This window comes from Chinchilla lanigera, unplaced genomic scaffold, assembly GCF_000276665.1.
Source record: "Chinchilla lanigera isolate Chin_1 unplaced genomic scaffold, ChiLan1.0 scaffold00011, whole genome shotgun sequence".
In the NCBI taxonomy this organism is placed as follows: Eukaryota; Metazoa; Chordata; class Mammalia; order Rodentia; family Chinchillidae; genus Chinchilla; species Chinchilla lanigera.
The window spans coordinates 3677598-3690472 of NW_004955412.1; the positions used below are offsets into that span (position 1 = coordinate 3677598).

At 38.4% G+C, this 12875-nt stretch overlaps 1 protein-coding gene across 1 annotated transcript in view; it reads left to right on the forward strand.

Annotated features, from left to right (window-relative positions):
* Positions 1–12875, forward strand: part of Cntn5 (contactin 5) — a 1017390-nt gene that overhangs the window by 572503 nt on the left and 432012 nt on the right. Inside the window, exon 5 of the mRNA XM_005377960.1 lies at positions 5886–6107. Within this exon, the coding sequence (XP_005378017.1) occupies positions 5886–6107 (222 nt within the window). The remainder of the gene's footprint in view (positions 1–5885; positions 6108–12875) is intronic.

Here is a 12875-nt window from a genome sequence, read left to right on the forward strand (position 1 = left end):
TTTTTTTTTGGTTTTTCTCCGGTACCGGGAACCGAACTCACGACCTTGCGCTTGCCAGGCAGGCGCTTTGCCGCTGAGCTAAATCCCCAGCCCCTTATCCAGGATTTTCTTTAGTGAGCCTTGGACTTGAGTCTTGAGTATGATTTATCAAGTGATCCGTATCAGAAGATACCAGTCATCCACAGAGGTGAGATGATGGTTAGGAACTGAAAATGAGCCAAAAAAGGAGAGTAAAGAGTTATTCTTTAACCGTACGCATTAGAAAAAGCGTAAGGAAACATACAGGATAGCAAAGACCCAGAGCTCGATCCAGGTAACGCAGTATAGATGGAATTCATCCAGGACGGAGCTGCTGTGTATTACAAGGTCATTATAGGGGTCATTTAGATGGTGAAGAGATGCTTCCTACAGTTCACTAATGTTTAAAAGTTGGTGAAACAAAGAACTAGTGAAGGAGATACTTAGGGGTCAATGAGATAGGAAAAAAACACAGGCGTGTAGGACATCATGTAAAGAAAATGCTTAAAAGAAAAAGGAGATGACTGACAGTGTCAAACACTGCTACTAGGCTTTGTATAGTGAAAAGCTGTCATTAGATTTTGAAATGGCTATGTAATTCCTCTTTTTTGTTTTTTCTTTTGGTACCAGGAACTGAATTCAGGACCTCCCACTTGCCAGGCAGGCTTTAATTCTTAATAACCAAGAGAAATGTGGAGTGATACAAGCAAGATGACTTGGAACAGGCTCAGGGGAGAATCAGAGATGAACAACACCTTCACCATTCATGGCTCTTAGGGAGTCATGACAGCAAACAAAAATAGTTGGAAGGAACAGCAAGGTCAGGATAGCTTTTCTCTAACGTGAGAGAAAAATGGAAGTTATGGGAGCAGTCTAACAGACACAAAATTAATGCTGAATATATTTTTGGAAAGATGTTCTCAAGCAGTCAAATGGGATGGAGTAGGGTTCAGTAGACACAGAGGGGTCAGCCGTCAGTGATAAGGCACAGAGGGTACATTCGTGTGACCCCACTCACATCCTCAAAAGCAAGGCGGAGTGTGGGTGTAGCTACAGATGGGGCCAGCGTAGGAGGGACTCTGCCTGTTCCTTTCTGTCGTAAGGAAGGTCCGGAAGGTTTGGATTCTTGGGGAGAGCGTAAGAACTAAGTCATTTAAGCTGAACAATGGGAAAGTAAATGTAGTGAGGAGATGAGGTGGTACTTACTGGAAGCTCACTTGAGGTAAAATATCATGACCTGAGGCAATGAAGGGTGATTTTATGTTTTCTGTCTAGCTTAGCCATAGAGTATGTTGATAGTTGGGTTTAAAATAGTGGGGCTTTCAGGCTGTGAGATGACTGAAAATGAAATTAAACCTAGGAAGTGCAATTATTTTTCACCCTCAACGGATTCCTTCATTTGTCCATAAATTTCTTCTCCCAAAGTGTAAACAGTCCTGTGAGTCGCTGAAGCACCTTTCTCCCATTTATTGTTGCTGGTATATTGATCTTTGTAGACCGGAGGGCCCCAGAATTGGAATGGAGGAGTGTGGAAGCTAGAGATGAGAGATAAAAAGCCGGGGCAGCAAGGGGCCTCAACGTGAGTTACAAACACCGGAGAGGAGCCCCTGCCACAGTGAACGATACTTGCGTTCAAATCAGGAGACTGAGGAAACCACAGGGAAAGGCCCAGGCCTAAGTGTTAGGTGGAGCAGAAATGGCAGTGTAGCAGCCTCCTGCCCCTGGGCTCGTCTCACTAGCACGCGTTTTCCTCTCCGTGCAGAGCAAGCAGGTGGCTTGAGTGGTGTGGGAGGCGGGGCTCTTTCTGCGGGGTGAGCACCTGCACGTCTGGTCTCCGCACCGGCTCTGACACGATGACCCTTACCGCACTGGGAGGGTCTTCTCCCCTCCCTGTAGTTACACCCTGTTTTCCTGTTTTCTTCTCTTCTTCCCAGGTTCGTCTATTTCTGCCCTTTCTCCTAAATGCTGACGCACCCCAAGCTCCACACTCAGTGTTCTGCTTGTTTTATATACTTCCTTGGCGAACTTACCTGTTCACATAGGTTTAATAACCATATATTTGATTATCTTTTAATATCTCAGTCTTATGTCCCTTACATTTTCAGAACATTGTCATTGAGCACTCAGGGTCCTCAACTGTCCGAAGTGGAATCCGTGAGGTTTTACCTAAAGCACGTGCCTTCTCCTGCCCTCGTGCTTCTCTCAGTAGCAGGGACATCCCTCGTTTCTTTCCTTGCTCCCTGGCTAATTGGACGGTAATCTTGCTGATGTTATCTCGATACTATATGAAGACCTCCCTGTTCCTAAATGACCTTTGCCGGCGTTGTAGCTTTAGGTGCTCACACAGTCCTCTTTTTGTCCTAGTCTAGAATCCCACTGCAACCAGGATGATGTCTCTTACACTGCTCTCCACTTCGAGTCAGTAGTCCATGAACACGTTTTCAGAAGAATGCCGTCATCGGCCCTTGCCTGTCCTTAAATCCCCTTCACATTCTCTGTGTTGCACTCTGCACCCTTGACTTTCTAAATCCACTGAGTACATGGGTGTTTACAACTCATCCACTCTTTGGGCTAGAAAATCTCCCCTTCCAGCCACTGGCTTTCCTGAGTTAATTGCTAATGGGTGCTCAGGACTGAGCTAAGATAGAATTTCCTCTGGAATGCATTTTCAGATGGTGGCAAGCTGAATGAGACAGTTTCTCGCCCATGGCAGGGCGCCCATAGGCTCCTGAATCTCACTGAAGCCTGGGGAAGTATTCCATGCACCTTTGTGTCCCTGGCACTTGGCACTTACCAAGTTCACAGGATGTGTTTGCTGAGTGCATGAATAAATGAATGCTTTGCCGGATTTGTAGTAACAGCTTTGGGTTCACATTAACTGATGGAAAGGGAACCTCTACTGCACCAGATGCAACTGATCACATAACAAATGAGCCTTGGTGCGGAGCACACAGCCAAATTACCATTCGGCTCATCTCTGTACAAGCAGCACAAGCCAATTTCTGTATCTTCTGGGCAGTGTGAAAGGCATGTCTGTGTGTGTATGTATACATGTATGTACATATGTACATATGTGTGTGTACACATAAACACATACATATATGTATTTTACAAACACCATGGTCATCCTGGCTTTTTAAAACCTTGTGGTTGTTTTATTTTTCTATAGACTGTCTTTATCTAGCTTTCAGAACTATAAACCACATTGTCTTAAGTTAATTTTTAACAGAAGCCTGAGATAGTTCTTTTTGTAAATAAATGAGCAGGGCAGGCAGTTAAAAAACTAAGTGGCAGACTGCTCTGAGAAATGAATAGTTTAGAAACTACAACTGCAATGTACCTTACACGAAAACTCATTCTCTTTCCATTACCTTATACCTCTTGGTGCCCAAACCTGCATTTAATTCCAGGCTGTAAAGAGATTTTATGTGTACCATAATCTGTTCTCATAGAGTTTGCCCGGGAGAGGTTAGCTGTTCTCAGACAAAATTGATCCACCTTCACTAGACTTGATGTTGAACAGCAAAGACTAAAGGACATGATTCTCTTAACAACTCCTGATAGGCTTGGAGTGCGCATATCATGCTGAATTTAAGTGTGGAAAACACCTAAAAATATATTTTTTGAATTTCAGAGAAATCATACTTACAGCTTCACAGTGTACAAAATATTAAACTTCATGTGATGCCTAACACTTAGCATATTATTTCAAATCACAGAAGCGCTTCTTGCATTCTAAAACACATTTGAAACAGTATAAAGATTCTAAGCAATTTTACTTTTGAGAAAGCTGATTGACAAATTTTTATCTCAAAATATTAGCAGCTCTTCAGTTCAAATGTCACTCTCAAGAAAACTTTAGTTCTTAAAAAAATTTCCAAGGTCAATAAATAGTCCAGTTAAATTGATGCAGGCATAGAAAATATCCTACTCATAATTGCTTATCTTTCCAGCATTAGAATTGAATCCGGGGCCTTCACTGAACTACATCTCCAGTTGTTTAATTTTTACCTTTTATTTTGAGACAGTTTCAGTAAAATGTCCAAGCAAGGCTCAGACTTGCACTCCTTCCTCAGCCTCCCGGGAGTCCAGTCTTAGCACTCCTGTTCTGAAGAGGACTCAAATCTTCAGCCAGACCACTCGGGCAAGAGACAAATGGGAAATGAATCAGGCAAAACTATCTTTTAGGATAACATGATTGTTTATATAGGAGACACAAAATGCTTTACCAAAAGACTCTGAGAACCAATAAACAAAATAGCAAGATAGAAAATAAGAAATAGATAGTGTTCATGTGCACCAGTATTGAACCCATCAAGAAGGAAATTAGGCAGTCAATACAATTCATCATACATCAAGAAAAATTAAATACTCAGGAATGAAGCTAACCAAGGAAATGAAAGAGGTCTACAGTGAAGACGTGGATCATCAAGAAATCAAATAACAAATTGTGGAGGGGCTGTGGGGAAAAGGGACACTTCTATATTTTTGGTTGGAAAGTAAACTAATAACCAGCAATTGAAATTGGCGTGGTGATTCCTCTGAAAACTAAAGTAGGATTTCCATTTGACCCAGGTGTTCCCCTCCCACCTATCTTCCCCAAAGGGTTAAACACATCATTTTACAGTGATTCAGATATAACCATGATTTTAGCAGCACAACTCATAGTAATTATTGAAAGCAGCTTTTATGTCCGTCAACTGGAGAATGGATAAAGAAAATGCATTCATACACAATGGAGGGCTGTTTTGCCATTAAGAAGGATATGTTCGAGTTAGTTGTTGGAAATGATGCACAATGAGGCCATCATATCAAGTGAAATAAATAAGACACACAAGTTCAAATATCTCATGGGTTCTGTTATATGAGAAATCTAAAGTATCAGGAATTTCATGAGCAAAATCAAAGAGAAGAGAAAGAGAAAGATGGATATTTTGCAGAGGGAGAGGTGATATAGAGATGGAGGAAGGTGAGGAAGGGGGAGGGAAAGGAGAAGGAGAAATAAGAAGGATTAAGTTACGTTACGGACAACATCAACTCCTACAATGAATGTAATAATCATCTACTGTAAACATGGACCAATGAAAATAAAAAGGAAAAGGTAATGCATATTGTAATGGTTGACACGTTGTGTCAACTTCAGAAGTTTAGAAGTTTCACTAAGTGACTCAGCAGGGGCCAGGGGTCCACACTTTGTAAACATCCTGATCCTGTGCAAGAGGAGGGCAGGGAGACAGTGTGGGTACCCTGCTTACAGTATAAGGGAGGAAAAGAGGCTTGTCCTCCCCCTTCTGCTGTTATTGCTGTCTTCCGCCACCTTCTGCCACCTTGAACGGTAGCCCTGTGCCATGCCACCATGCCTTAGAGCCAGCTCATTACATACTGAAACCTCCACAAACTGTGAGCTAAATGAAGTTTTCCTGCCTTAAATTAGGAGGCAGATATTTTGCCTCATCAATGAGAAAAAAGTAACCAAGGCATATATTGTAATATTAAGGCATTTTCAAAAGGTTGATTCCTAAGTACTCCTGCTGAAGAAAGGTGTGAGAACTTTGATGGTCTTGCTTCATTAATTCCTTCTTTTCTTCTGTTCTTTTCCTCTCTTCTTTTTCTTTTCTTCCCTCTTTCCTCCATAATGTGTATTTTCATTCTCTTTTTCTTATGGAAGGCAATTACAACCAGTAGAATGTTCAAAACATATTTAAGACTGTATAAGTAACATTTAAATTTTTCTACTCTTGCCAGAGGTTGAATTCATTTGCAGCCTGAAGGATAATTTTCAACGTCTTTAGGATAAACGATTTTTTACTGGAAAAAATAAACCAATTTTCTAACAATTAATTTTATATTATTGTTTGATTTTACAGAGTATTCCAAAGCCCTTCCTGGTCTCCCAACTTCATATGCTGCTTTGCTAAGAATCAAGAAAAGTTCATCCTCATCCCTCTTTGGGTCAAAGACCAGACCTCGGTACAGCAGTCCTTCCTCAGGGACACTGAGTGTTTCTTCACCAAGTTGGCACGGGGCGGCTCAGCATTACTATTCCCCCGTCAGCCTCTACCACCCCTCAGATGCCTTCAAACAAGATGGTAAGTGTGAGAGAAGAACGGTAAAGATGAGCTAAACAGGCAAGAAAGACTTGAACAAGAGCTCAGCTGTGCTAAAATAGAAGCCAACGTAAAATTTTAGAGGTAAGGTAGGTCAGGGACGTTGGAGTTCAGAGGAGGGGGATCAGTGTGATCAGCCCATCTGTGTTTATTGGTACACAGGAAAGTTAGGGTCCTCGCCTCTCACAAAGGCAGGATGATGGGATCCTATGTTTCTTTTTAAAATTTATTTTGTATTATATTTTATGGAAAAAGGGTAAAATAAAATTTCACAACAAGGCAATAGGAGAATAATAACAGTTAGTTAATTAATTGCATATTGTTATCCTGAAAATAGTTGTTCAGAGTACAAGATATGGGCATTGAATTTCTCCAATAAATATCAGCACAAACCTTCCCTTCCAATGAACTAAGAGACACGAGTAGCACAGCTGACCGGCTTTTCTCCTTTTTCCTTCCTTCCTTTCCCCTCTCCCCCACACTGGTTCCCTTTCAACAGTTTCTTCCCTTCTCACAATTTCTATTCTATGTTTTATACCGTATTCACTCTTTCAGTTTCTCGCACCAAGGAGACAATATGATGTTTACACATGTGAGTCTGACTTATTTCACTTGTGAGCACTGCCTCAAGTTACATTCATTTTCCTATAAAAGTCTCAAGTTTATAAAAGTCTCCTTTTTATGGTTGAGTAGTACTCTTTTGTATAAAACTACCACATCTCTTTTATGCATTCCTTGGTTGATGGGCATTTGGGTTGTTTCCATTATTTAGCCATTACAAATTCTGCTGCTGTAAACATGGGTGCACATATATCACTGTGGTATTATGTTTTTAGTTTTCCTGGGAAGATACCCAGAGGGGGAATAGCTGGGTCCAATGGGACCTCTAATCCTAACTTTTTGAAGAATCTCCATACTGATTTTCATCCTGTGCTTTTTAATGACTGCATTTCAAATGGGTAACTCTGAACTCCTTGAGACAAATTTTGTTGCTTCATAAATATGGCAAGAGACTGGGAGATTATTTAAATATGAAAGGGACAGAGAATGAGTTCATAATTGCAAATATTTAAAATGTTGTGAGAAAAAAGCAGGTCTAAGACTACTCAGGAAGAAAATTAAAGTTGAGCGGAATGTTAAGGATGTCTTGGTCATAAATTTGCTTTCTGTTCTTAGTATCTCAAAGTAGTTTACTTGTTTAATTATGCTCATTAGGGGGCTGGGGATTTAGCTCAGTGGCAAAAGCGCCTGCCTGGCAAGCGCAAGGTCATGAGTTCGGTTCCCGGTACCGGAGAAAAACCAAAAAGAAAAAAAAAAAACAATTAATTATGCTCATTAGCAATGCCAATTTAGGATTAAGGTAAGTACGTGGTGTAAAATAAAAATACATATTTTTGAATGACAATTTGGCATTGAATATTAATAGATGTCAAATGTCATATTGTTCAATGCAGTGGTTTTATCTCTACATAAATATTCTTTCCAGTATTTATTGGAAAGTCATAAGTAGGACACACAAAGATGTATGTTCATACTAATTAGCATTATTTTTGAGCAGAAAATAAAATACCTGTTAAATTTAGAAGTACTATTCTGCTATTAACATTATTGTTTCAAAATGTTTTCTGGATGTTCTAACATTGTCCTGATTGGACATAATAGCATCAAGTTCATTGACTCTCAGGGTGATACACAAGCACCTAATCATTGCCCGACTCTGCGCCCGCCTTGTGTGCATAGCTGGTGTCATTGGGATTTCTTCAACAAATAAGTGAGGTCAATATTTTTACTGTCCTGTACGTGACAGGAAACTCAGGGTTAGATAAGCATATGTTACCAGGTCACACTGATAATAAATAGCACAAATGATTTTCATTTCAACATCTCCTGATTTTAAGACCAGGGCACTTTGGGCTACATTTCAGTCATGACTGATGAAGGACTAAACATTCAGCATACATTTTGTAAGATCTAAATATTTGTTTTTGTTGTTGTTTTTGTTTTTTTTGGTTTTTCTCCGGTACCGGGAACCGAACTCACGACCTTGCGCTTGCCAGGCAGGCGCTTTTTGCCACTGAGCTAAATCCCCAGCTCCAAGATCTAAATATTTGGAAAAATACTATTGTCAAAGATTCAAATACAGTTCAGCTGTAGTGCTAGGCACAGATAAATCAGTCCTCCTGATTATAGAAATTGTTGCCCTTGTGGAATATCATCTTTTAATGCTGGCAATTAAATTTTATGCACACATGGTTTTGCAACCCTACAAATATGTTTTATTTTTAAAAATCCATATAATTCATATAAATATTTTAAAATTTCCATTGTACTAACTTTAAATAGGCTTACATATGTTGAGATTTGTGTCCTTTCAGAATTGTTACTTACAGGATGATATAAAGGTGCAATACAATGAATGTTCAAACTTGTGAGCTGCTTATTTTTGGTATATTTTGCTACCAACTTTTTCCCTCCTTCATTCCCTTCTTCCAAATGGAAGTTAAGGGCCTCACAAAGGTATGTGCAGTACAGTTAGATGATAGGAATTAAAACACATGGAAATTATGAAAACGACAAACATTTGGGCATAAGATAGAGCAAGGCATAAGACTGATTGATTCAAAGTGTCTGTTATTAATACCTACTTTTATACTAGCCCTGTATAATTACATCAGATGTTAAGTTGATTCCATGTTTAGTAATTAGTAGCCAAGCAATAAAGCAGTACAGTCACTACATATTACTTAATATTCAAACTTTTGGGGGGGAGTACTGGGGATTTAGCCAGGCCCTTTGCACTGAGCTATATCCCCAGTGCTTTTTCATTTTTTATTTTGAAAGGTCTTGCAAATGTGCCCAAACCTGCAATCCTTCTGCCTCACTCTACTAATATTACAATTTTGAAATAGAAACATTATTCAATAGAAGCACAACTGTTTGAAACTAGCAGGTTTTTCTGAAGGGTCCTCGTGAAGAAGCTTATTATTTGATGTACTAGCCAGTGATCTGAACATTATTCTTACTGTATAAATAATAATTTTCATCTTTTTCAATATAGGCAGATGAAACTCAAGTAGCAAAAGCAAAAGAAGATATAATTCCATTAATCTCAATTTTTTGATCATAAATATACTCAAGAATCATTTGGGAATCTTGTTGTAATATAGATCCCTTGTTAAGGCAGAATTTGTGCCAGATCATCTAGTTTGTAAAAAGCTGTAGGTGCTGCTGCTGCAGCTGCTCTGAGGATTATACTTTTGAGTTGCAAGGCCCTAGCACTGGAATCAATTTGATGTAATTTAAGTCTTCTGTTGATCTGGTTTAAACATATTTTAGAATATCTGCAGGAATGGATAGTTTGAGTATTTTCTAAGTAATTTTCCCTAACTATTGTTTTCTCAGCAGAGCATTTGATAGATCTTGGCTGGTTGTGACTTTGAATTCTTTCTCCCTGACAAGAGTCTGACATATAGCTTTTGTCAGGTAATTCCCCATAGCCTCTATGGAGAATAAACCAGAGGTTGACATGCTCTTGTGAAAAATGAGAAAACTAATGGACCCTGATACAAGGTGTTCCCACTCCTGTTCCAGTTAAGCCGAGAAGTACCACAGATGGAACACTGACCTCTGTGAGAAATATAAAAAGCCACTGGCAGAGCAATTTGGGGAAACAGTGTCACTGCTGGATACATACTCTGGTGAAACTCTGCCATACATATACAAGACAATGAAATGCACGTTCATTGCAATATAAGATTAATAGTCAAAATTGAAAAATTACAGGTTCTAACAGAGGAGAATTAAATACATCCGTTGTAATTTTTTCCCTCAAATGAAAATTGCCATTGTTACAAAGAACGGAGTATATCTTTATGAAACTAAATGGATGTGCTTTAACTTACAATGATGAGCAGAAAGGTAATTATTAAACATTACGTATACTATGTCATTTATGTAAAACAATCTATGTGTGCATATATCAAGTACAATTTTTAACATAAACTTGATACTGGAAGTTGGCCATAGTGCTTGTCTCCGAGGACAAAGAAGGATAAGATCAGGGAAATACAAAGATAGGCAGAGAGAGAACTGAAACTTTTAGTGTGTTTAATTTTTAAAAATCTGAAACAAAGTGTGGTGATAGCTGCCGTAGGCACAGTTATCTAAAATGGCTTACAGTGACTCACAGATCCTGGTAGTTGTAAGGTAATCACTATGCTACACTTTGAAGTACATCTGTTAACTTATTTCTGGAGAGCAGATTGTAGCCAAAGTGATGGGATAGGATTTTGAACACTGGACTAGGAAAGACCCCGGTTCTGTCTTGTTTTCTTTCTTTTGCTCTCTGCCTTGCTCCTGCTGATAGAAAGCAGTCCATACTAGGAGCTCTGCTCTGCAGAAAGTCACTGGGAGCTGCTTCTGACCACCAGACCTTGAGCAGCTGATGCACTCAATCCAACGGTACTCAGGAAATGAATCCTGCCAATTAACACGAGTGGGTTCACAAGTGGAGCTGTGCCTATTTCACACTTGGGATGGGGTGAACATCCCACCTTATGAAAGATGCAGGTTTAAGCACCTGGTTCAACCTTAATTGCTTTTCTGACCTATGAAAATTATGAGATATATATAAAGCATACAGCTTTTGTTTATTTTCTATGTAACTGCTGTATGACCTTTACCTTACTTCTATATTTTACAGAAGATTTTACCCACTCTCAGAGATCTGAAATTTTCTTCATACATTTTGTCTCTTCCAATTTTGTCATCTCTTGATGATCGCTATAGCTTGGTACACTTTTCCAGGCAACCAATTGCTACATCCCGCCAAGGTTTGTTTATTCATGTCTCCATTATGATTCTTCCTTGTTCTCCATCATTCTGAAAAAGATTCGCTTTTTCTTCTATTTACCACATTAGCTGATCTAGGGAAAATGACAAACGCTTTAAAGTAAAATAAGATTCTAATATTCCTACTATTTTACTTGTTAAATTATATTAAATGTACTGTAACGTTTTATTTATTTTATTAGAAATTATGAAATATTTATAGCAGAAAATTTGGTAAAAGTCTCATGTTTATTAATTTATTAACTTTCCTTTTTTTTTTTTTTTTTTTTTTTTTTTTTTTTTTTTTTTTGGTTTTTCTCCGGTACCGGGAACCGAACTCACGACCTTGCGCTTGCCAGGCAGGCGCTTTGCCGCTGAGCTAAATCCCCAGCCCCCTAACTTTCCATATTTAGCCATATTTGCTTTAGTATATTTTTACATAAAATTTAAAATCACAGGTTCTGACTGTCTGGTTACTCATAGGATGCCTTCTCTTTAGTTTCATATGAACCATTATATTAATTCTGTCACTCACTGTAATGTATTGATATGGTAACCATGCATACCTTCTCAGTACATAAGATATATATATACTAATCTTTCATACAAATTATGTATATTTCATTTGTGAAATTTACTATCTTGATGCTTGTAGTTATAAGTTTATCTACCTTTCATAAACCATACAATTCTTATAAGACATAATTTATCTATGCTCTCTGATAGATATTTGGATCATTCCTAAGTATATGTGGTTTTAATGTCAAGTAAGTTTTTGTTCATTTCTCATTGGCAGTGCTATGTATACTTTAGAATGCAATGTTTATACTAAGGAAAATGTACCATACTACAGAAATGATCCTTGAAAGAAATATTAAAGTATATGTACAAGGTAACCTTTCTAAATACTGCCAAGTTGTTTTAAGTGATTGACATTTCCGGCAACATTGTATGAATGTGGCTGTTTCACCAAGTTGCCCACAAAATGTGAAAGTTATTGGCCATCCTTTGAGTATAACAGGTTATTTGTGGCTTTAGTTGCATTTTCTTGACTAGTGAGGATAACAGTGTATTATATTCATGTCAAATATTCGATTTTCCACTTACGTAGATTGCTTAGGCACATATTTACTCTTTTTGTATTAGAATATTTATCTTTTTATTTTGAAAATGTCAAAATCAAGTGATCATTGATCAGTTACACTTACTACAAATATATTTTAGCATCTGGCTTTACTTACTATGTTACCATGTTCCTATGTTCAACAAAACTTCTGGTTTTAATATAATCAGAAATAGCAATACTTTCACTGTAGATTGCTTTTTATATTTTAATTACAACCTGTTCTTACTCACAAGTTTCATTTACTTTCTTTTAGCTTTAAATTTTCATTTTCATGTTTAGGTGTTTAAACTACTTAAAATCGCTTTTGTATATAATATCAGGGAATGACCTAATTTCATTTTCTGTTCAATTTTGGAGTATTCTTTATTAACATAAACATTCTATATCGGTTTATAAAAGCAAAAGATTTATACGATCTGAACAGAAATCAACGTATAAGAAAAAACTGACTCATAAATTTTCCAAAATGCTTTTAGATTTTTAAAACTATAGATTAATATTTGCTACAAATGTTTGTGACTTCCCTTATTAAAACCACTCCCAGATAGTTTTCATCTCCCAGAAAAATCGAAAACAAAACTCATTGCAGAGCAGGCCCTCGGAGCCGGCCGAGCAGGCTCCCCCAGCCCCCCACGCCTTGCGCCCAGGCAGCAAGTTCTCCAGGAGCGGCAGGGCTCCTGGGTCCGAGTGTGGGCTGGACGCATACCACCACGATTCCCAGCTGAAAAGCACGCACAGAGCCAGGTAGGCCCCATCCAATCCTGGAGGCCAGGACGCGAGAACAAAGACCTCGC